The 21,383-nt window shown below is 39.5% G+C and overlaps 1 protein-coding gene across 2 annotated transcripts in view; it reads left to right on the forward strand.

The window, feature by feature from the left end:
* The window catches only part of GOLGA5 (golgin A5), a 33,447-nt gene extending 19,601 nt beyond the window's left edge, over positions 1 to 13,846 (forward strand). The window contains exons 9-13 of one of the 2 annotated variants that reach the window (XM_038406803.2): positions 172 to 270; positions 2,956 to 3,181; positions 4,781 to 4,886; positions 11,964 to 12,027; positions 13,186 to 13,846. In XM_038406803.2, coding sequence (XP_038262731.1) covers positions 172 to 270; positions 2,956 to 3,181; positions 4,781 to 4,886; positions 11,964 to 12,027; positions 13,186 to 13,266 — 576 coding nt within the window. In that variant the 3' untranslated portion in view covers positions 13,267 to 13,846. Of the gene's footprint in view, positions 1 to 171; positions 271 to 589; positions 694 to 2,955; positions 3,182 to 4,780; positions 4,887 to 11,963; positions 12,028 to 13,185 lie in introns of those variants that run through there. The other variant, XM_038406804.2, reaches the window with a different exon arrangement.
* Positions 13,847 to 21,383: the final 7,537 nt, after the last annotated feature.

Below are 21,383 nucleotides of genomic sequence, written 5' to 3' on the forward strand. Positions count from 1 at the left end.
ATCTCTTCCTTCATTATGTTGTCTCTTTAGACAGTACGTTTTTTCAGGGCAAAGTAAAACCCTCTGCTTTAGTGTAAAGCCTCAAATAGTGGCTAAAACATCACCCGAAATACTTTCCAAAGGCTGTCTACTAATCCTTTGTTTTGTAACTGGTTGCAATTAATTTTATAGGAACTCCATTACAATGAGGAAGAATTGTATCGGACAAAGAATACCTTGCAAAGCAGAATAAAAGACAGAGAGGAAGAAATTCAAAAACTCAGAAATCAGGTAACTTATTTGCATTTAAGAATATTTAATGCTGTTAAGTCATTAAAAACACTAAACTTCTTTGTTTTAGCTTACACTTTTGGTTGAGTAAAACTCTGTTTTTCATCTGGTTGTAAAGCTGTTGATTGAAACAGCTTAGAAACTGTTTGATTCCATTTGATAAACTTTGGTGCTTGCGCACATCCTTTTAATAATCAATCATTCAGATTCCAATAATGAAACCGAGTATATTAGGTTTTAAGAAAATCTACTCTACAGTGAAAATTAACTTTGGAGTAAATATCAAAAGCAAACACAATTTTAAAATGTTTGTCTTCAGAAACAAAGGGCTGTATTGTCTGATAAGGCCCTGTATGTGCACAAGATGACTAGAGAACCAGGTCCTGAATCCATACGTTCTCTCCTATGAAACAACAAAAAAAGGTATTGATGATTGTATGGGTAGTATGAGTTTCTGAGCTGGATGCTGTTAATGTAACATTTATTTGTTTCATTTCATACAAATTATATACAAGGCCACACAATGCAATGTAGACTATTACAAAAAAAAGACAATGTAGTATTAAACACTACTTGCTTTACATTTTGGATGTCAAAGGACTTGAAAATTATCTTGATACATTTTTCTTTGAACCCAACGGGGCTTGCTTTCCTGATAATACTTCACTATACAAAATTTACTTCAGAATGTGTGTATTGTCCATGTGTACCATGCCCTGTCCAGTGCAGCTGATTTGTATTTGCATTGCCTGAATGCCAATAGTCCATGATCACTCTGGTAACTCACTGTAGACTCTGTACTATCACTTAAAATGTATGATGACCACAGGTGGCTAAGATTCAACTTGCAGCAGGTTAGATCAGTGCTACACAAAGTGGTGGTCCGCGGACCGGTGCTGATCCACGAGACATCAGCTGCCGGTCTGTGCGCATATGGGGGGGGTGGGGAATTGCCGGTCCCCCACATCAGATAGTTTGAGAAGCACTGGGTTAGATGATTGGGTCAATGTCAGTATATTCAGGCCTTTGCATACTGAAGCAGATGTAAGATCTTCAATTTAACACCTATTTTGATTCTACATAGGTCCTTTATTTGGCTTTAGTATTCCAAAGGATGCAGTTTCTTGATGCTGGTCAATATTTAATAGTCAAAATGGTGTCTCTTAAGGAATTAAGTTACTTCAGTATACTGGTGCTGATGGTTTTAATTTTCTCTGTCCCTGTTGATAATTGGCATGTAATCTTATCTTTGTAAGGTGAACACAAGTCCATTGTTTGTCACTGCAACTCTATCAAATATAAATTGGAGAGCCTCTTGAGTGTAAACTGCAGATCACGGTTGTCTGCCAAGACTTTGTTAAAATCAAGCCTGTCTGATAGAGCTTGCCTGATGTGAGAAATCTGATGCTCACCCCCTTTTGGAGGCCACATATTGCATTTTCAAGGAGAAGGGGGGAGGGAAAAACACACACTCTTTCAACACTGTAGTTCACACTGAGTGGATTAAGCTATCAGCAAGCACTCTGCTGAGTGTACAACTATGAATTTGGCATATAGGCTGGCTGATTTTTTCCTGGACAACTAAACTTGGCTAAGTTCCATAATCATGCACAGTTTACAGGATGAATCTTGAGTGTTTGACCTCTACCTGGCCTATGCTGACTTAAAGTGTTGTCTGCACCGCCATCAACATGGCCGTTGTCTCACACATAAGATTCAAGACATGCCTTGAATTGTGTATGAATTGTGAATCCAGTTAGAACCTGGATAGAAACTATAAAACAGAATCACTTAAGAAAGATCCACTTCAAGTGTCTGCTTTCAAAAATCTCTGCAAATTGGACCTTATGGACCATGTTGCCTTACGCTTGGCCTACACTACAGGCTTATGGTAGTATCGCTGTCACTCGGGCATGGAAAATACTTACTGAATTCCTGGCCTGTACTGAATTCCTGGTGTAGACAGTGCTATGTGGACAGGAGGACTTCTCCCATTGACGTAGCTACCGCCTCTCGGGGAGGTGGATTAACTCTGCCAACGGGATAAGCTCTGCCAACGAGGTAGGAGCATCTTCACTAAGTGCTGCATCGGTGCAGCTACACCACTGCAATGCTGTATTGATAGACAAGCCCATAGTCTTGTCCTTCTCCCTCTGCTGTTCATATCTAGTGCCCATGTGCCTCACCTTTCCCTAATTCTCCTTCACATATGTCCAATTTTGTGCCTTCTTTAATGCTGCCCCTTAGGTTTGTAACAGCCTCCCAGCTAACTAGGATCAAGTTACCTCACTTCCCGCCGTTCTGTGAATCTTGCAGGCGTAATGGCCATGGGCTGATCAGTAATGTATTCCTACACAAGCTAGTAGACTACTAGGATTAGTTAGTGCAAACTCACTATCATATAGCAATGTTCACATGGGGTTAGCACTATATTAATAGATACGTGCCAGGAACTTCCTAGTGAAAGCAGTTATCAAGGCATAATGCTTCTACAATCAAATTTCTCTCTTACATTTATTAATGATGGTGGTAGTAGTAATAGTTGTTGCATCATTAAAATCCTGAGGCATCCCATTCCTTGCATCAGCCTCTCTCATAGGACATAGGAGTTGAACTATTTCAAAATCTAGATTTTAATTTTTTTCATCTTCTGCCTTATATTTTGCGCTAACTTTTCTTTTTCAGCTCACAAACAAGGTCTTGAGCAGCAGTAGTCAGTCAGAGCTGGAAAATCGGCTTCATCAGCTGACAGAGACTCTGATTCAGAAGCAGACCATGTTGGAGAGCCTCAGCACAGAGAAAAACTCCCTCGTCTATCAACTGGAACGCCTTGAGCAACAGCTTAAGACTATCCAAGGCAGTAGTTCTAACGGACCTACAATTAATATGGCAGGAATTGACAGTGGTGAAGGTAAACACGGAAGGATTATATTGAAAAATGTGTGTGTGCGCAGCTTAACTAAGGACTCTTTTATATTCCTCATTCATTTCCCTAAACATCTCTGTCTATAAGAAAAATATGGTAAATAAGACGTTTATTGAGTTGATCTTTCCAATTATAACTAGTACAGTCGAAAATAGCCAAATAAAGACTGCTTTTCTATGTGTAGGCAATTTTAAGTGAATTTAATAAAGCAAAACTTCATTCTTAATTCTCTCCATTATGATGAATAATATAGCAAGTACGTTTTTAAAATCAGTTTACCATGACAGCTGCCAGTGCAACCAGCAGTGCAATTTCACCTGTGAATTACTTTTTGTGGGTTTAAATATTACTTGTATATGTGTCCTGTAATAATTTTTTTTTTTAATGGAGGGGGGGTTGGTTGGGGTTTTTATGGTTTTTGGAAGGTGGGGGTTAGAATAGGTGTTTCATTGTGAGATGATCAAACTTAAGTGGAAGTCTCTGAGAAACCTTGAATGCACTAAAAGAAAAGGAGTAATTGTGGCACCTTAGAGACTAACATTTATTAGAGCATAAGCTTTCGTGAGCTACAGTTCACTTCATCTGTGCTCAAATAAATTTTAGTCTCTAAGGTGCCACAAGTACTCCTTTTCTTTTTGCGAATACAGGCTACTCTGAAACTTGAATGCACTGTCCTCCATTTTGGTTAAAATGAGTTTGCCCTCATTCTGTTTTCCTTGGAAATCTCTGAGAAAGTAGCCTACAAATGTGTCTTCTCCACTGAGATTGGCTTGGCTGCTTTGAGTAGTATCATATCTCAGATGTCTCTGAGAAACTTCAGCTGCTATTGATTTCTGCTTTGATACCTTACATTGATTCAACTCTATGAAAAAAGTAATTGTGCTAACTTTAAAAACAAAATACACCCACTCCTTGAACTTTGATGTAAAATGCCTGCCCAGTTGTTTGCCTGTGAAATGTCTTTTTCTTTTAAAACTCTTTGTCAGGAGAACAATAAAATCTGAAATGACACATTCAGTTTTTCTGCTCTTATAAAGCTAAATTTAAAATCGGCTAATTTTGTTCAGTCACACTTAGACTTTCAGACCAGGATACATCTATGAAAATTTTAACCTGGGTCATCTTTTTTCATGATATTATAAAATCCTGAAAAATAGGAATTTATTATGAGACAATAGCTGCATCTGATTGCATTTATGACAAGAGTTCCTTTGTAATAAAAGTAAAGCAAATAAGAAAATCATTGCAGTATATACTTAAATGATAATGAAGCAAAGAAATTATTTTGGAGTATAAAACATCTGAACTGAATTCTAAAATGCTTATTTAGTAGATACAGAACTAGAATAAAAATTACTTTCTCAGATGCATTTTTAACTAAATTGTAATCTTATCCAACAATTCCTCTCAAAACAGAAATCCCCTTTAAATATACAGTGATTCATCTGATTTGTTTTCCGTTGTGCACTGAAAATCTTGAACATTTCAAAAAGGTGAAATTAAACATTAAAGTCTGACAAATACGTTACCTAGGAAGGCATCTTTAGCCTATTCAGATTTGTTTGTTCTTTTGTTTTTCAATAGGTACTCGCATGCGCAGTGTTCCTGTCCTTTTTAGTGATGTGGATGCTAACATGGCAGGAATGTATGGAAGAGTTCGCAAAGCTGCTAGTAGTATAGACCAGTTTAGGTAAGAGTACATAAATCATAAAGGAATGTTTCTCTTCTTGGACTAGTTCCTTAAACAGTCTTCCTCCTCAGTATACCTTTTATTTTGAATTGTTTAAGTGTATAAAAACACACCCATACATTTAGTATGGTACAAATTCATATTAAATATTGACATGGTTAATTCCCATTCACTTGTGATGGGAATAGTCTTGTGCTACCACCAATTATGTTAATAGTTGGGTACATGGTACAAGAACCCATCAGGTTTTACTGGACATCGCAGAGTTACCTTGCATATATAAAAATTAACTTTTACCATTGTCATGCTGTCGGCACCTCACAACTGAGTGCAACCTCAGGGCAAACTGTTAGAAAGTAGGGCAGACACCCCAGACTGGTGATATGTTCTATGATTGTTTCCCCAACCCAGTATCAAGTGTGACCTCCTGAATCACTATAGCAGTCTTACCATAGAGTCACAGTCCACTGGGGCATTTCAGTCTATCTTGTTACTTAGGCAAGCTGGACTTAGTGATTGTTGGTTGCCATATACCAAAGATCACAAAATATTCAGGTTGCTCCCAATCTCAAGAGACCAGTCACTTAACTTTAGATATCACACCAAAGATGACACTGGTAGCCAGTCTTATAGTATACTAACTAAGGATTTATTAACTAAGAAAAGAAATGAGTTACACTGTGGTTCCAAAAGATAACAGATAACGTAATCTGTCCACTGAATGTCTTTTAGGGCTACCCCAGGATCTCTGCTTTTGTTTCTTTGCTCCAGCCCTTATGAGAGTCTAAACAGCAAAGATACAACTATTTCTTCTTGTGATCATCTTTATATGCCCTTCCCGCAGAGTTCAAACCAATGGGACGAGTGCTCTGCACGTAATTTCTTCATGGGTGGATGGGGCAATCAACAACGTTTGTGTTGTCCTATAGTGCCATTTAGTTTTGATAATCTTCTTGATGGGTAGGAGAAACCACTCTTATAGATTCATAGATACTAAGGTCAGAAGGGACCATTCTGTTCATCTAGTCCGACCTCCTGCACAACGCAGGCCACAGAATCTCACCCACCCACTCCTACGAGAAACCTCACCTCTGTCTGAGCTATTGAAGTCCTCAAATCGTGGTTTAAAGACTTCAAGGAGCAGAGAAGCCTCCCTCAAGTGACCCGTGCCCCATGCTACAGAGGAAGACGAAAAACCTCCAGGGCCTCTTCCAATCTGCCCTGGAGGAAAATTCCTTCCCGACCCCAAATATGGCGATCAGCTAAACCCTGAGCATATGGGCGAGATTCACCAGCCAGATACTACAGAAAATTCTTTCCTGGGTAACTCAGATCCCATCCATCTAATATCCCATCTCAGGGGATTAGTCCTATTTACCCTGAAAATTTAAAGATCAATTACTTACCAAAATCCCATTATCCCATCATACCATCTCCTCCATAAACTTATTGAGTAGAATCTTAAAGCCAGATAGATCTTTTGCCCCCACTGCTTCCCTTGGAAGGCTATTCCAAAACTTCACTCCTCTGATGGTTAGAAACCTTCGTCTGATTTCAAGTCTAAACTTCCTGGTGGCCAGTTTATACCCATTTGTTCTTGTGTCCACATTGGTGCTGAGCTGAAATAATTCCTCTCCCTCTCCTGTATTTATCCCTCTGATATATTTATAGAGAGCAATCATATCTCCCCTCAACCTTCTTTTAGTTAGGCTAAACAAGCCAAGCTCCTTAAGTCTCCTTTCATAAGACAAGTTTTCCATTCCTCGGATCATCCTAGTAGCCCTTCTCTGTACCTGCTCCAGTTTGAATTCATCCTTTTTGAACATGGGAGACCAGAACTGCACACAGTATTCCAGGTGAGGTCTCACCAGTGCCTTGTATAATGGTACTAAAACCTCCTTATTCCTACTGGAAATACCTCTCCTGATGCATCCCAAAACCGCATTAGCTTTTTTCAGAGCTATATCACATTGGCAGCTCAGTCATCCTATGATCAACCAATACTTCAAGGTCCTTCTTCTCTTCCGTTACTTCTAATTGATGCGTCCCCAGCTTATAACTAAAATTCTTGTTATTAATCCCTAAATGCATAACCTTACACTTCTCACTATTAAATTTCATCCTATTACTATTACTCCAGTTTACAAGGTCATCCAGATCCTCCTGTATAATATCCCGATCCTTCTCTGAATTGACAATACCTCCCAGCTTTGTATCATCTGCAAACTTTATTAGCACACTCCCACTTTTTGTGCAGAGGTCAGTAATAAAAAGATTAAATAAGATTGGTCCCAAAACTGATCCCTGAGGAACTCCACTGGTAACCTCCCTCCAGTCTGACAGTTCGCCTTTCAATAGGACCCATTGTAGTCTCCCCTTTAACCAATTTGTTATCCACCTCTTGATGTTCATATTGATCCCCATCTTTTCCAATTTAACTAATAATTCCCCATGTGGCACAGTATCAAACGCCTTACTGAAATCTAGATAAATTAGATCCACTGCGTTTCCTTTGTCTAAAAAAAATCTGTTTCTTTCTCAAAGAAGGAGATCAGGTTGGTTTGGCATGATCTATCTTTTGTAAAACCATGTTATATTTTGTCCCATTTACCATTGACCTCAATGTCCTTAACTAATTTCTCCAGAATCTTTTCCAGGACCTTGCATACTGCAAATGTCAAACTAACTGGCCTGTAGTTACTGGGATCACTTTTTTTTTTCCCTTTCTTAAAAATAGGAACTATATTAGCAATTCTCCAGTCATTCGGTACAACTCCTGAGTTTACAGATTCATTAAAAATTCTTGCTAATGGGCTTGCAATTTCAGGTGCCAATTCCTTTAATATTCTTGGATGAAGATTATCTGGGCCCCCCGATTTAGTCCCATTAAGCTGTTTCAGTTTTGCTTCTACCTCAGATATGGTAATATGTACCTCCATATCCTCATTCCCATTTGTCATGCTATCATTATCTCGAAGATCCTCTTTAGCCTTATTAAAGACTGAGGCAAAGTATTTGTTTAGATATTGGGCTATGCCTAGATTATCTTTAACCTCCACTCCATCCTCAGTTTTAGCAGCCCCACTTCTTCTTTCTTAGTTTTCTTCTTATTTATGTGGCTATAGAACCTTTTTACTATTGGTTTTAATTCCCTTTGCAAGGTCCAACTCTACTCGACTTTTAGCCTGTCTCACTTTATCCCTACATGTTCTGACCTCAATAAGGTAGCTTTCCTTGCTGATCCCTCCCATCTTCCACTCCCTGTATGCTTTCTGCTTCTTCTTAATCACCTCTCTAAAATGCTTGCTCATCCAGCTTGGTCTACAACTCCTGCCTATGAATTTTTTCCCCTTTCTTGGGATACAGGCTTCTGATAGCTTCTGCAGCTTTGATTTAAAGTAATCCCAGGCCGCCTCTATATTGAGATCCATAAATTCTTCAGTCCAATCCACTTCCCTAACTAATTTCCTTAATTTTTGAAAATCAGCTCTTTTGAAATCAAAAACCCTAGTTGCAGATTTATTTTTGTTAATCCTTCCGTTCAGTTTGAACTGAATTAGCTCATGATTACTTAAACCAAGATTATCCCCGACAACCATTTCTTCTATGAGGTCCTCACTACTCACTAAAACCAAATCTAAAATGGCATCCCCTCTAGTCAGTTCGGCAAGTACTTGATGAAAGAATTCATCAGCTATTGCATCTAGGAAAATCTGAGCCCTATTATTATTACTAGCACTGATCCTCCAGTCTATATCTAGGAAGTAGAAGTCTCCCATGATCACGCAGTTTCCATTAGTATTTACTTTATTAAAAACATTAAAAAGGGCTCTATCCATATCCAAATTAGATCCTGGTGGTCTATAGCACACCCCAAACACTATCGTAGGAGAGGCTCTATTAGTCATTGTCCCCAATGTAATTTTTGCCCAGACGGACTGTCTTATCCATTCCATCGCTTCTTATTTCTTTACATTCTACCTTATCATTGATATACAATGCTACTCCACCACCTTTACCTTTATTTCTGTCTTTCCTAAACAGCACGTACCCTTCAATAGCTCTAGTCCAGTCATGACTACTATTTCACCATGTTTCTGTTATCCCTATAATATCTGGTTTCACTTCCTGCACCAGTAGCTCTAGTTCCTCCATTTTGTTACCTAGGCTCCTCGCATTGGTGTACAAACATCTTAATTTTTGCTGTTTGGCCTTGCTCACATTTTGTACCCTATTGGGCACAGTCATTCTACAGCCAGTATAACCTATTAGACTGGTATCCACACTGCCCTCGCTTCTTATATACGTTACATTCTCCTACCCACAGCTGTATCCTTTCTTACTTCATCTTCTTCCCTCTCAATGCTAAAATCTAGCGTGGAGATTACCTGGACATCTCCCAACCGTCTTCCCCCAAATTCCTAGTTTAAGGCTCTCTTTATCTGTTGTGCCAGCCTCCATCCTAGAAGTCTATTTCCTTCCCTACTCAGATGAAGTCCATCCCAAGAGAACTGTCCTCTGTCCATGAATGCCTCCCAGTGGCCATACATCCCAAAGCCCTCCTTATAGCACCACTGCCTAAGCCATCTGTTGACAGTCATAATCTTGTCACACCTTTGTTGCCCTTCTCTAGAAACAGGCAGAATCTCACTAAAGGTCACCTGAGCCTCGATTTCCTTAAGCGTCTTCCCCAGCATAGCATGGTCTCCCTTAATACTTTCCAGCGAGAATCTAGCCATATCATTTGTTCCCACATGAAGGATAATTAGAGGATTCTTTCCCGCTCCCTTTAGGATCCTTTTCAATCTCAGGTCTACATCCCGTATCTTAGCACCCGGAAGACAGCACACCCTTCTATTCTCTGGATCAGCTCTAGTTACAGGCCTGTCTATTCTTCTCAATACAGAGTCCCCAATCACATAGACCTGCCTTTTCCTGGTGACGGTGCTATTCTCCAGTCTCTCCCCTGTTCCCTCTGGCTGCAAGTTCTTTCCATTCCTATTTTCCCTTATAATCCTCTTCAACCCATCCTGTATCCTCCTGGGGCTCATATTTGGTGTTGACTCTTCCCCTTTTCCTATAGGACTAGCCTCTCTTCTCTTCTCTTCTTCCTTGCCCTTCCACCTTCAGCGACTACCTGCTGAGCCCCTTCTTCATTTTCTAACTCTGCAAACCTATTCCTAAGCTCTATTTCTCCTTCATTAGCCTGTCCTTTTTCCTCTGCCTGGTTCTTTTAGTCACATGCTTCCACTGACCACTTTCCTCACCCAGTCTCCCCTCAAAATTCCCCAGTCCTGCTTCCATCTGTAAGTCTGAGCTTTTCCCTTCAGATACCTCATGTCTTTGCTCCATCATCTGCTCAAACCCCTTCCTAAACTCAACCAGACTTTCCACCTGCATCTCCAGACCTTGGATCTTTTCCTCCATCAGCTCTATCAGACGGCATTTCATGCAGAAAAAACTCTTGCCAGGTCCCCACTCCAGGATCATGTACATACCACAGCTTCCACATCCAGTCATCCTCGTTGTGTCTTCCACTACACAAGTCACTCCCACTGCTGCCTCTTATCTATCACAGCCTTCCCAACTAAATCCTTCTCCAACAGAACTCCCGCTCAAACTCCCCTGTTTGCTAGCTTCTGTGCCGCTGCAGCTGTCTTACTGCCTAGGTTCACAAATTCAGAGCAGGCCTTTTTCCATTTATAAAGCAAACTTGTATTTTACTTTGAAACATGAGATACAGACATTACAAATGAGATTAATGCATGCAGAAACTTACAAGCATTTTACAGAGACTAAACACATTCTTACAAGTCTTAACACCCATCTTGAATAATACTAATGTATAGGTGAGCTTCCAGCTATGAATGTCAGAGCTCAGCTGATGCTTACAGCCTTGGCCAGAGCTGGCACATGGTCTTCCAATGTCACAGCCACTACTAATTCTCCTCTTCTTTTCTTCTTCTCAGTCTTTGGCAGAGAAATCCTCTGCTTCAGAGCTTTATCACTGTCATGTTTCTAAGTTACTTAGACCAGGAACATTCCACCTGATCATGAAATGTGTCCAGTGTGTTAGTTTTACTGTAACATATTACAGTGTCATGGATCAGCAATAAGGGCATGAAAAGTAGCTGTTATAAATTATTAGCTACTTTTTCAGTGTGTTTCCTTTCTCAAATCCCTTTTTAAAATCTTTTTTTAAAGTATCCCAGAATAAATCCATGCTAGGAACTAAGTGTCCTCAAAATATGTGCCTAGAATAAGTCAAACATGCTTTGGAACCTTATTCTGATCTCTTGTCTCAGGAGCTATCTTATCTTAGCCTTTCCAAAAAAAAAAAAGTCTTCTCTGGAGTTTAAGCTTAAGTCAAATTTCAGTTGGACGTAATAGTTTCAAACCCTTGAAAACCAGGATGCCTCAATAGGATATGCTTTGCACCTCTATAGTGATTTTTAATATTAGGATTATAAATACCAGTGTTTCCTTGATGGAGTGGCCTGTTGTATGTGACACTGTGATTTAAACATTATTTCTGTATTTGTATTGTCACTTTCCTACTAGCGTATTTTTATTTTATTAAAGCAGATTACGAGACCATGATGCAAACTACTGATACGGTATACTTCATGTTACATTTGTACTAGAATTCTACAGGCTATTCTGTTTCTCACGTATAACTAAGTGTAAGAATGACAGACCTCTTTCACTAAGATTTTCAAAAGAACTTAAATGAGTTAGCCAACTAGATCTCATTGTAAGTCAATGGGAGTTGGGTGTCTAACTCCTTTAGGATTTTTTGAAAGCCCTAGCCTTTGTTTCTGACAAGGCTTAATGTGACATACTTATAGCAACAAGGGGACTGGCTTTTTTATGGTCTGAAATGTATGTACAATTTTGTGTTCTGACTAAAGACTAGTTTCTTTCAATCCAGTAGCTGTTGTGAATAAGTAGTAAAATTCAAAAGGCAGAAATGTGGAAAACTATATGTATAATACCAGTTGATTACAATTTTGTGGGGGTCGGGGTAAAGGAACAGGAATATTTTTCTGTTCTAACAAGTGTATTATACTTTCACAGCATTCGACTGGGAATCTTTCTAAGACGGTATCCCATAGCAAGGGTATTTGTAATCATTTATATGGTGAGTACATTGTTGTGTAGAATTTTTTATAGTCGGTTTTATATAGTATTTGCCTTTGTCTGAAAGGCATTCAGTAGTCTATAAAAGAAAAAGGGTATCTAATTAGTTTTGACTAATACTGGTTGTAATTTTGTAGTCTCATATTGAAAGTATAGCACATTTCTATGACTGACTAGCTTTCATTAAAATAACTGGGAACCTAATGTTTTAATAACATTTTACCTCAGCCCAGTGATTAATAATCATTCTTTTCAAATACCTATAAAAGCAGTGAGTATGATTTTTATCTAATTTTGGGCTATAGAAAGGAAGTTTGTTCTTCACATCTTTCATGATTGTCAGTGGAATTTCTCCCAGTTTCACTAGCGGGTTAATGTCTCTGTCAGTTGATGTGCTCAGTAATTATGTAAGTAAGCCTAGCTGCAGTGTGCTGTTGCTTTAAAGATTCCAGTACTCTAACTCCATAGTTGATATGCAGTGAAAAATGCCTTGCTTGAGAAAGCGTAATGATGCTTTTAAAATAAATCACTGGGTGAATGTGGTTGCCGCTCTTCAGGGATACAAAGCAGCCAAATACACACTTGACAAAATTAAAGGTAACCACACTTTTCTGTACCACTACCTCTCCCATTTTTTGAGTGATAGATGGAATTTGGCCATTTTAATTCCCCCTTCTCTCTTCCCTTCTAGTGTAACACTGCCATTGTACTGTTTAATAGGTGAACAAAATGCTTCATACTGAAACTGTTGAGAATTTTACTAATATGATTCTGAAACCACTTTCTAAGCTGGATCTCAGTATTTTGAATTAGCTCTCCATGGGGCTATCTGTAATGTAATTCTTTTTTATCCGAGATGGTCAATGCCTAGCAGGACACTCAGACATGCTAATTGTAATTTTTTAGCAAGTTTTTCATAATTTGCTATAAAATGCTTCTTGCGTTGGAATCTGGCACAACGCTTCACTGTGCAAATCAGAATAGTTTTCCTTTGCTAGGTGCAATGGAGTAAAATGGAAGGAACCATTTAAACAAATGTTTTGTGAAAGGCCTAATGTCTACAAAATTAGCTGCTTCTGTCTACAATCAGAATTACAACTGTTGTAAATGATGGATGGTAGTCAGTGTTGTGTGCTAACTCCTCCTTTTTTTTTGCCAGGCATTGCTTCACCTCTGGGTCATGATTGTTCTGCTTACCTACACCCCAGAAATGCACCATGATGGTCCAACGGGCAAATAGACTGAGATATACTTTATGCTAGTGCTCGCTATATTCTGGACTGAGTGTATTTAAAGTGATTAGTACTGAAATATGGGGGAAATCACATTCCTGGCATAATCTATGGAAGAAAGACAACCATCATGCTTGTTTTATCACTGCTTTTTTAAAACTTTAAATTATTGGACAAATATTACCACGTAGCTTCTTCAATTTACTTAAAACAGCAGCAGTTTCCAGGGAAAAGACAGTTGTAAAGCTAAACGTCGCCTTTACATTTTACATAAATCTTCTGATGGCTCATGTATAACATAAGATTCACACCTGCATAGAGATACAAGGATTTCTAAGAGTACAGCTATATATGGTACATACTCTAGATCATACTGGACATGGGCTATAATCAGGGAAACTAATTGTACTTAGCAATTTAAATAAAATTTATTCTTCCTGTTTTTCAGTCTTTTTTTGTATTAGTTTTTAATTTTGTTAATATAGGTTAGTTTTTTCTTTAATCTGTTAAAATACTGCAGAACTGACAACTGGTGCAATATCTCTTTGTAAATACCTTTTAAAAATAAAATATTATGCATTCTTCTTAGCTTTGTCCATTTAGCACAACAGAAATGTATCTTCCCTGATACGATGAAAGGTAGAATTTTTAATGGTGCACAGGAGAACTTTTTTACTCTTAATTCATAATTAATTCAGACAGAAAAGATGTATTTAGCTGTTTGAAAAATGCCATTTGCTTTTGCACTTTGTATAATTAGCTATGCCATTGCTTTTTTGCTTTTCTGTACATCTCTCTCATTACAAATAAGATGTCTTAGCAAATCTTACATTTATGTAGTTTCTATCTGAAATTCTAGGCAGTTGTTAACCAAATTAAAACACTATTTTTAAAAAATTATAACTAGACATGATTTTAGAAACTCACCCATACATAATCACTTAGGAGATTTATCACCAAGCAACCGCATCAGGTAATGATTAAAAACAATAACCTCAAAATCAAATCCACTGTAACTTGTTCTTACATTAGATTGTGGCATCCTCCATTTATTAATTCTTCATTCATTACTCAAGACTGAGTAATGAAAAAATGACTAAGGAAATTTGTCAGATACTGCCTACTCTGGTGATTGTCTTCAAATGTAATGAACACAGACTAAGCGTGATAAGTCCTGGGGGGGCTGGCACTGTCTCAATGGTGATACTACAGCTATCAGTAACTCCTGGAGACAGCTTATTGGGATGAAAGGAGGTCAGGTTAGGGTGTTTAAATACATAATATGATTTTGCAAGTGTTTGGGGGGGTTTTTTTGTTTTTTGTTTTTTTCTGTAACATTTGTAAAGCTGTAATGAGCCAGCCACCTCCCATGTGCCTTCTGGTGGCCAGAGGTTGCTCTGCAGCAGTCTGCTTGTTTCCCTTTTTCAGGGTCTTTTAAGGACTCCATACTCAAGCTTTTCTCTAGTTCAGCAACACCCCACCTTAGGGTTGGACTTTATATGCTCTGTCTTCCCTCCGGGGGTCTCCCTAAACATCCCTGCTCATTGAAGCTCATTTGCTCACAGTAGCCTCTGTAGTCTTTTTTTCAATTCCCCCTCTTCCCACCCCCACCTCAGGGTTCTCTGCTGGAGTCTGCTTGTTCCAAGCAGCAATTCCCTGACTTGCCAGGCCTCTGCTGAAGTCTCTTCCTCCAGTTTCCCTTTGGTTGTCTCTCCCTGAGCATCTCTCCCACTCTGCATCTTCTTCCTGCTCTTTATAGTAGAATCAGTTGGTCCCTGCTTAGGTGTGCTTCCTGAGTAACCAGGGCTGGCTGACCCCAGGCCTCTAGCTCTTAGGGGGTGAGACTCTTGTTACAAACGACAAAACCTCAACATCTATTTCAAGAACCCCATTTGTCTGTCCCCTGTGTAAAGTCTGGGGAATAGATCCTCAGCAGGTGGAAATTGTCATAGGTTCATTGAAGATGAATTACACCACCAAGGACCCTGCCCCCCCGCATACATTTTCTGCTTTCCTTTTATTCCTCTGATTTGTGCTGGGGCATCTGTATATCCTTTTATTCTACATTGTTTACAAGGATTGCCACAGCAGTATTTATATCCTTATACTCTAGCATACTTTTTTTTTAACCCCTTACATTATTCAGCAAATCTCAAATTCTTGTGCCAGAAATGTTGCATGCTGTGTGCCCAATCTTACATTCATTGATGTGGATAGAAAGACTGCCATTGTCTTCAGTTGTCATCTGATCAGGCTCCTAGACCCTAACCCTGCATTAGAGTCAACTATCATTGACCCATGCATAGTCTCTTTGACTTCAGTGTGATTCCACATGGGAGCAGGGATCCATGGTAGTAGATCCTGATGCAGACTCGGTCATATGCTCTAATCCTCCCCTACAATATACAGATATAGTCGCATATGTCTGGTAAAAATAGCAACTGGTCTTTTGTTGCTGAACTGACTTTTTCCAGTGATGCATAACAATATCTATCCTTTCATCTTCAGTTATCTTTATCTTCCTAATAATTCTTTCAAATACATATCTTCTGCTGGTGAGAAGGGGGGAAGCAGCCAGCACAAGTGGACAATCCAGGGAGGATCAGACTTGATTTAAAAATAAAAAGTTGCAAATTAATCTTATTATTCTGTGCAAAAGACTGGAAGCACGTAGGCAGTGGGCGGGAAATGTTCTAGAGACAAGGGATTATTCACTGGGCAGAATTGTGACTACCAAGTGTGCTTGGTATTAGAACGTTGTTTCCTATTTCCTCTTCTAATACGTCATTTTTTTTTGTCATGTTAAGTTTATATTGTATTCTACATAAACCCATTTACAGTCACTTTTAAACCATCTTTGGAATCTATATGAAAGAATATGGAAATCTTTGAAAAGCAGCTGTCCCATTCCAAAGTTGGTTGCATATACAAATGAAAAGTAAGGGTCACTGTCAAAGTGGATCCCAAATTCGGGTTGTTCCAAAAAGTTTTACAGACTTTCTAGTTGTTTGTTTTTTGTTCCCCTACAGCATTGTGCCAGTGCTCAGGAAAGCTAGGTTCCTAACTCCATATTCACGCACCTAAATAAGTGGCCTGCTGAGCGCTCACAACTTCTGTGGGATGTAAAGAGAAATTGTAAGTGCTCAGCATCTCTGAAAATCAGGTGACAAAAATATGGATTTAGGAGCCTAATTTCAGGCACCCAAAATTTGACAATTGTGGCTTACATAAAGAGATGATGTGTGACAACAGCTTACCGCCTCAGCTTGTGGGCATGGAAGGCTCTGACTGCAGAGGAGCTAATGTGGGAGTGGAGTTTTGTGGATCTAAGTCTCCAAGCCTTGCAGTGCAGAGGGTGAGTTTGGGGCTTAGGGCAGGCCAGTGAATTCGTGACTAAATGGATTCACCAGTCATTACCCTGCAGAGTATGTGAGCAGTAGTAACAGTGGAGTCCCCTTCTATCCTGAGGGCTGTAACCTGGAGAGGGAAGGATCCCTTCCTCCCAGTCTAAATTGTGCTTAAACCATAGCCCAGTTATTTGGGCTGTTTGCTGAGAACTGAATTTAGGCCTATGTGAATACAGGCTTTGTGTGTGAATATTGATTTTTCTACCTGATGTGGCATCCTGTACTAGTCATGGGCCCTAGTGCTCTAAGAATGTCCCCTCCCTTGCAGCCTTGATTTGCTAACATCTTGATTTTTAGTATGTTACTGTAATACATGAGGCCAGGTTTATGTGCATTAAGACACTGAGTACAAAGGAAGTGGTTTTTTTGAATAACTCTTCAAATATCAACTAATCAGTGGGTGAAATCCAGATTTACAAAATGATCAGTATATTCATTGCTTATCAGGGTGGTTGCAGCAGCTGTTGCTTTACCATAGGTATCAGGTTTGTTTGCTTTCCGTGTTCCCTCCTAAAGGATCAGCTGCTACCTAGTCCAAAACATGCCTTAAACAAGTCAGATAAAAGGTTTGAGACACACAAATTCAAGAGTAATTTTTTAAAAAGGGTGCTGCAAATACAGAGAATAAACTGGCATTTGAAATGCTTTGTCTGTAAATTACCAGCAGTGCAACATGGCCTCAGTGTCCTTGTATCTATGGCTAAAGAGCACTTTTTGTGGTATGTTCATGTATATGAAGTTAAAAAACATGACAAAAATGTTGGTGGAGCGATAGTATAAAGATATCTGAGGGTATTTTTAACAATAATAGCAAAAAGGAAGAATTAAAGAAAAAAACAGACACAAAGTAGTCAAACTATTGCACTTGTTAATTGCAGTCATATCTCTGAGAAACAAGATATGACATACAGGGGCAAAAATTTTTATTGAACATATGAAAATGTATCAACTTCTGTAAATATCACTTGAATTCAAATGCTTAGGGCTCAGAAAATAAATGGTCCTGGAGTAAGCTGTTGAGCTGTTTGTGGTCATGGCTGCTTTCTACAATCAGTCTTTCAGCCTTCAGATGGAGATGGGTCTATCCTGTGGGACATCATTCCCCAGTTTGGGGGAGGATGGCTAAGGCTGCACAGGTGTGACTTCAGGGTTCAGTACAATGCATGAAAGGAAAGTAGATGTGCTCTTTCAGGGTTACATTTTCAAAAGTCTGCACAGGGTCACCTTTGGAAAGTGATATAAGATCTATGGATGAAAAGGGCTGTGGAAGTACCAGCTATTGTTATTAAAGGGGGAGAAGACTGGTACTTGAACAGCATTATTATTAGTAATGCAGTGAAGGAAAACCTTATAAGGCTGGGGTCACACAAATGATAGCTGATGATGTCATTAGAGCTGGTCGGGGTGAAAAATTTCTTGCAAAAAATTCAAGTTTTTGTTTTAAAAAAGGTTTTTTAAATCAGTCTTTTTGATTTGTTTCAACAAAAACAAATACGTTTGTTGAAACTGAAAGTTTAAATGAAGAAAACTATTTTTGATCAACCCCCATTTCTTTTAACACAAATTTTGACCAGTTCTAATCATGGACATATTTATAAGTCAGTTGATCGTTGAACAGAAATTGCCAGGGCGGGGGTGGGGAGTTTGTCATGTTTGAAATTGTTAATGGACAATGCTGCTCAAGTGGTTCAAATTCTGAATGGGCAAATCTCGTGTGTGAGTAGGGGAGCTTTTAATCAGGAGTCTGATAATAGAAAAGACAAGGTCTTTTATGTTGTGATTTAAATTTCTTTAATCAAGGGAAAGGAAGTACAAACAGTTGCTTCGTGTATAAACCTCAAACATTATCACCTACAATTTTATTTCTGTCTTAAAATTTAATTTTTATTCAACAGAAGGTAAATTCTCACATCATTTGCGATGATGTGCTACTTGGTGGCTTAATGGCTGAATATGCTACCTGGTGGCTTAAAATCAAATTGGTCTATAATCTCTTTGTTTAGAGCCAAGTTCATTCAAGACAAAGTGGTGCAGGCCATTAATAGCATTCTGGATTCCATCATGTCCCCTAAATGGGTTCAGCTGACCCCCCCACCCCCCCAAAAAAAGGACAGATTTTTTGATGAATTTTGGTTTGAGTTTTGCAGCCAAGGAGCTAGTAAGACTTCCATCCTGCTTTTGCCACCTAAATAAGCATTTAGTACAGATCTCCAATGGGACACAGGGACTGGAAAAAAGCCTCAAAATGAAGGGAGGTGGGAAGGAAAATAAGGAGAATTTGGGGTCTGTTATGCCAAGGGTTATATCCAGAGTAACTCTAGTGCAATTAACAATTTCTCCTGCTTTTTGAATATAGCTGATACAGAATGTGACCTATTATTCAATATCCCATCAAGAAAAAGAAAATATCACTTCAAAATTAGATTTCTGTGCAACGTGGATAACTCTCTGTACCATATAGTTTACTATTTATGTGCCACTTCAAAGGGATAATTAAATCCTAAAGTGCCCTATTTAGAAAATGAAGAAGCTGCTTGTGAGCATTTGTGTTCCTATCTTCTGAGGTTACAGAGTATAATGATTCCCAATTAGTGTATAATTTGTAATTGGAAAACATAGTCTGCTGGAAGAGAGAGGAAATGCTAGCTTTTCTGGCAAAACTAACAGGTGTCTCAGGATATTCCCCCAGGGAGTAAACCATCATTACTGTATCATACCCTGGCAAGCAGCATGGAGTTGCACCAGATAGCCTCGGTGATTTATCATTGCTGCTGGGAATCAGCAGGCTTTCTTCCTCTCCTCCCCACTGAAACAGGAGATGAAATAAACAGCTGGAATTAGTATTTCCACAGTTAACAACACAGTGATGTTTTAAAGATAAATTACACACTAAACAAAAAAGCCAAGACACACCCCACATTGCCTATTTGTATCTATCAGTAAGTGAAATAGAGGAAGATTTTCCAAAATGGATACCTGACTTTAAACTCTTCAATCCATATACAGATATTCAAATAAGTGGCCTGATTTTCAAAACTCTTGAGCACTTGCAGTTCCTATTGATAAGGTAGTTGGCACTTTTGAAAATCAGGCCATTGATGTAGCTATTTAAATATAACCTTCTGCGACCTGTGTTCCAGTCTGTCGCAAGGCATGGATCAATCTCAGGCTTATGACCGACTCCAGCAGTTGGCATTTTGGGAACAGCAGGAGAAGGCGGAGCATGAGATGCAGTGGAGGATGTGAAAGAAATTGCAATCGCATGCAGTATCTTTAGGGGATATTCTGGATTAAGATTATGAATGGTTTATGCATCACTGCGGGCTAGGGATCGTATGCCACTCCAGGAGGAGAGTTGCTTTAGCATCTTCAGGAACTAAGAACAGTGGGAGGTGATTAAGGTAAATCACTCAAGTTTGTTAACACCTCCAGAGAGGTACCAAAAAGAAAGGGCTTCTGGCATAAAAAGGCTGGGTTTAAACTGACTAGGGGCCTTCTTTCTGATCCAGCAAATAGACTGGACCTCCTGTTCAAAGGGGGCACCAACCTTGTAGAAGGATTGGGAAAGAAGGTGGCCTCCAAAGGCTTCATAATCCAAATGGGTGACCTCTGGTAAGCTTTTAGCATGCTTATAGAGACTTGTATTGGTTTTTATATGTTTTCTCTGTAATGCTTTTACCTTAAGAATAAATGTGCTTGCTTAGCAAATGCTCTGTGATAGCTTGTAACTGCTGGCAATACATTGTTTATAGCCCTCAGAGGGAGAAAGGTAAGTGCAGGCACTGGCTTTTAGGCAGGCTGGCTTGCTAGGGATATCTCAATGTAAGGCAGGGAGCTGTGCAGCCTTAAAACCCCAGTCAGGAGCAGGAGACACACAGGTCTCCATGCAAGAGAGGTGATGCCTGGGAGCCAGGATCCTTAAGTGGATGCCCTCAAAGGACCATGGGGGGGGGAGGAAATACAGGTGCAGTTACCCTGAAGGTAGGACAGTGGGCATTTCAGCTTTGGCTTATCCCTATGAAGAAGCAGGAGCATGCTTTGCTGAGGAGATGTAGCAGGCTGCCTGCAGACATGGTGGAATGGAAACAGCTGATGTATGTTAATAGCTGTGGAATCCTCTTATGCTGGCCAATGGTTCTGGAACAGGACCACAAGCAGAGTGGGACTATATAGTCATGCACACTTGGGATGGCAGCAGTGGCTCCAGAACATCCACATGAAGGACACCTTCATGAAGCTGTGTGAGGAGCTTGCCTGACCCTTCAGCACCAGCACATGTGAATGAGGGTGCCCATGCTTGTGGGCTGGTATGTAGCTATAGTCATCTGGGAGCTAGCTACCCCAGACTGCTACGGATCAGTAGCTAACCAGTTTGGTGTTGGCAAGTTAACGGTTGGTTCTGTAGTGGTGGAGTTTATGAAGCGCTTACTGCTCTGGTTTACCCCCAGGTGGTGAAGATTGCTTATGTTACCAGAATAATTGCTGGGTTTGCGAGAATGAGATTCCCAAACTGCAATGGTGTCATTGATGGAACACACTGTCCCTTGCCTGTCCTCAACAAGGTGCACATGAATATGTCAAACAGAAAAGATACTCCTCATTCATTATGCAGGCGTTGGTCAACCATGGAGGAAGGCTCATGAATACTGGTTTGGGGTATATGATGCCAAGATATTCTGGAGATCTGTCATTTGCATATTTGGACAGCAAGTGACTTT

The sequence above is a fragment of the Dermochelys coriacea genome, chromosome 6, assembly GCF_009764565.3.
Source record: "Dermochelys coriacea isolate rDerCor1 chromosome 6, rDerCor1.pri.v4, whole genome shotgun sequence".
Taxonomy (NCBI): Eukaryota; Metazoa; Chordata; order Testudines; family Dermochelyidae; genus Dermochelys; species Dermochelys coriacea.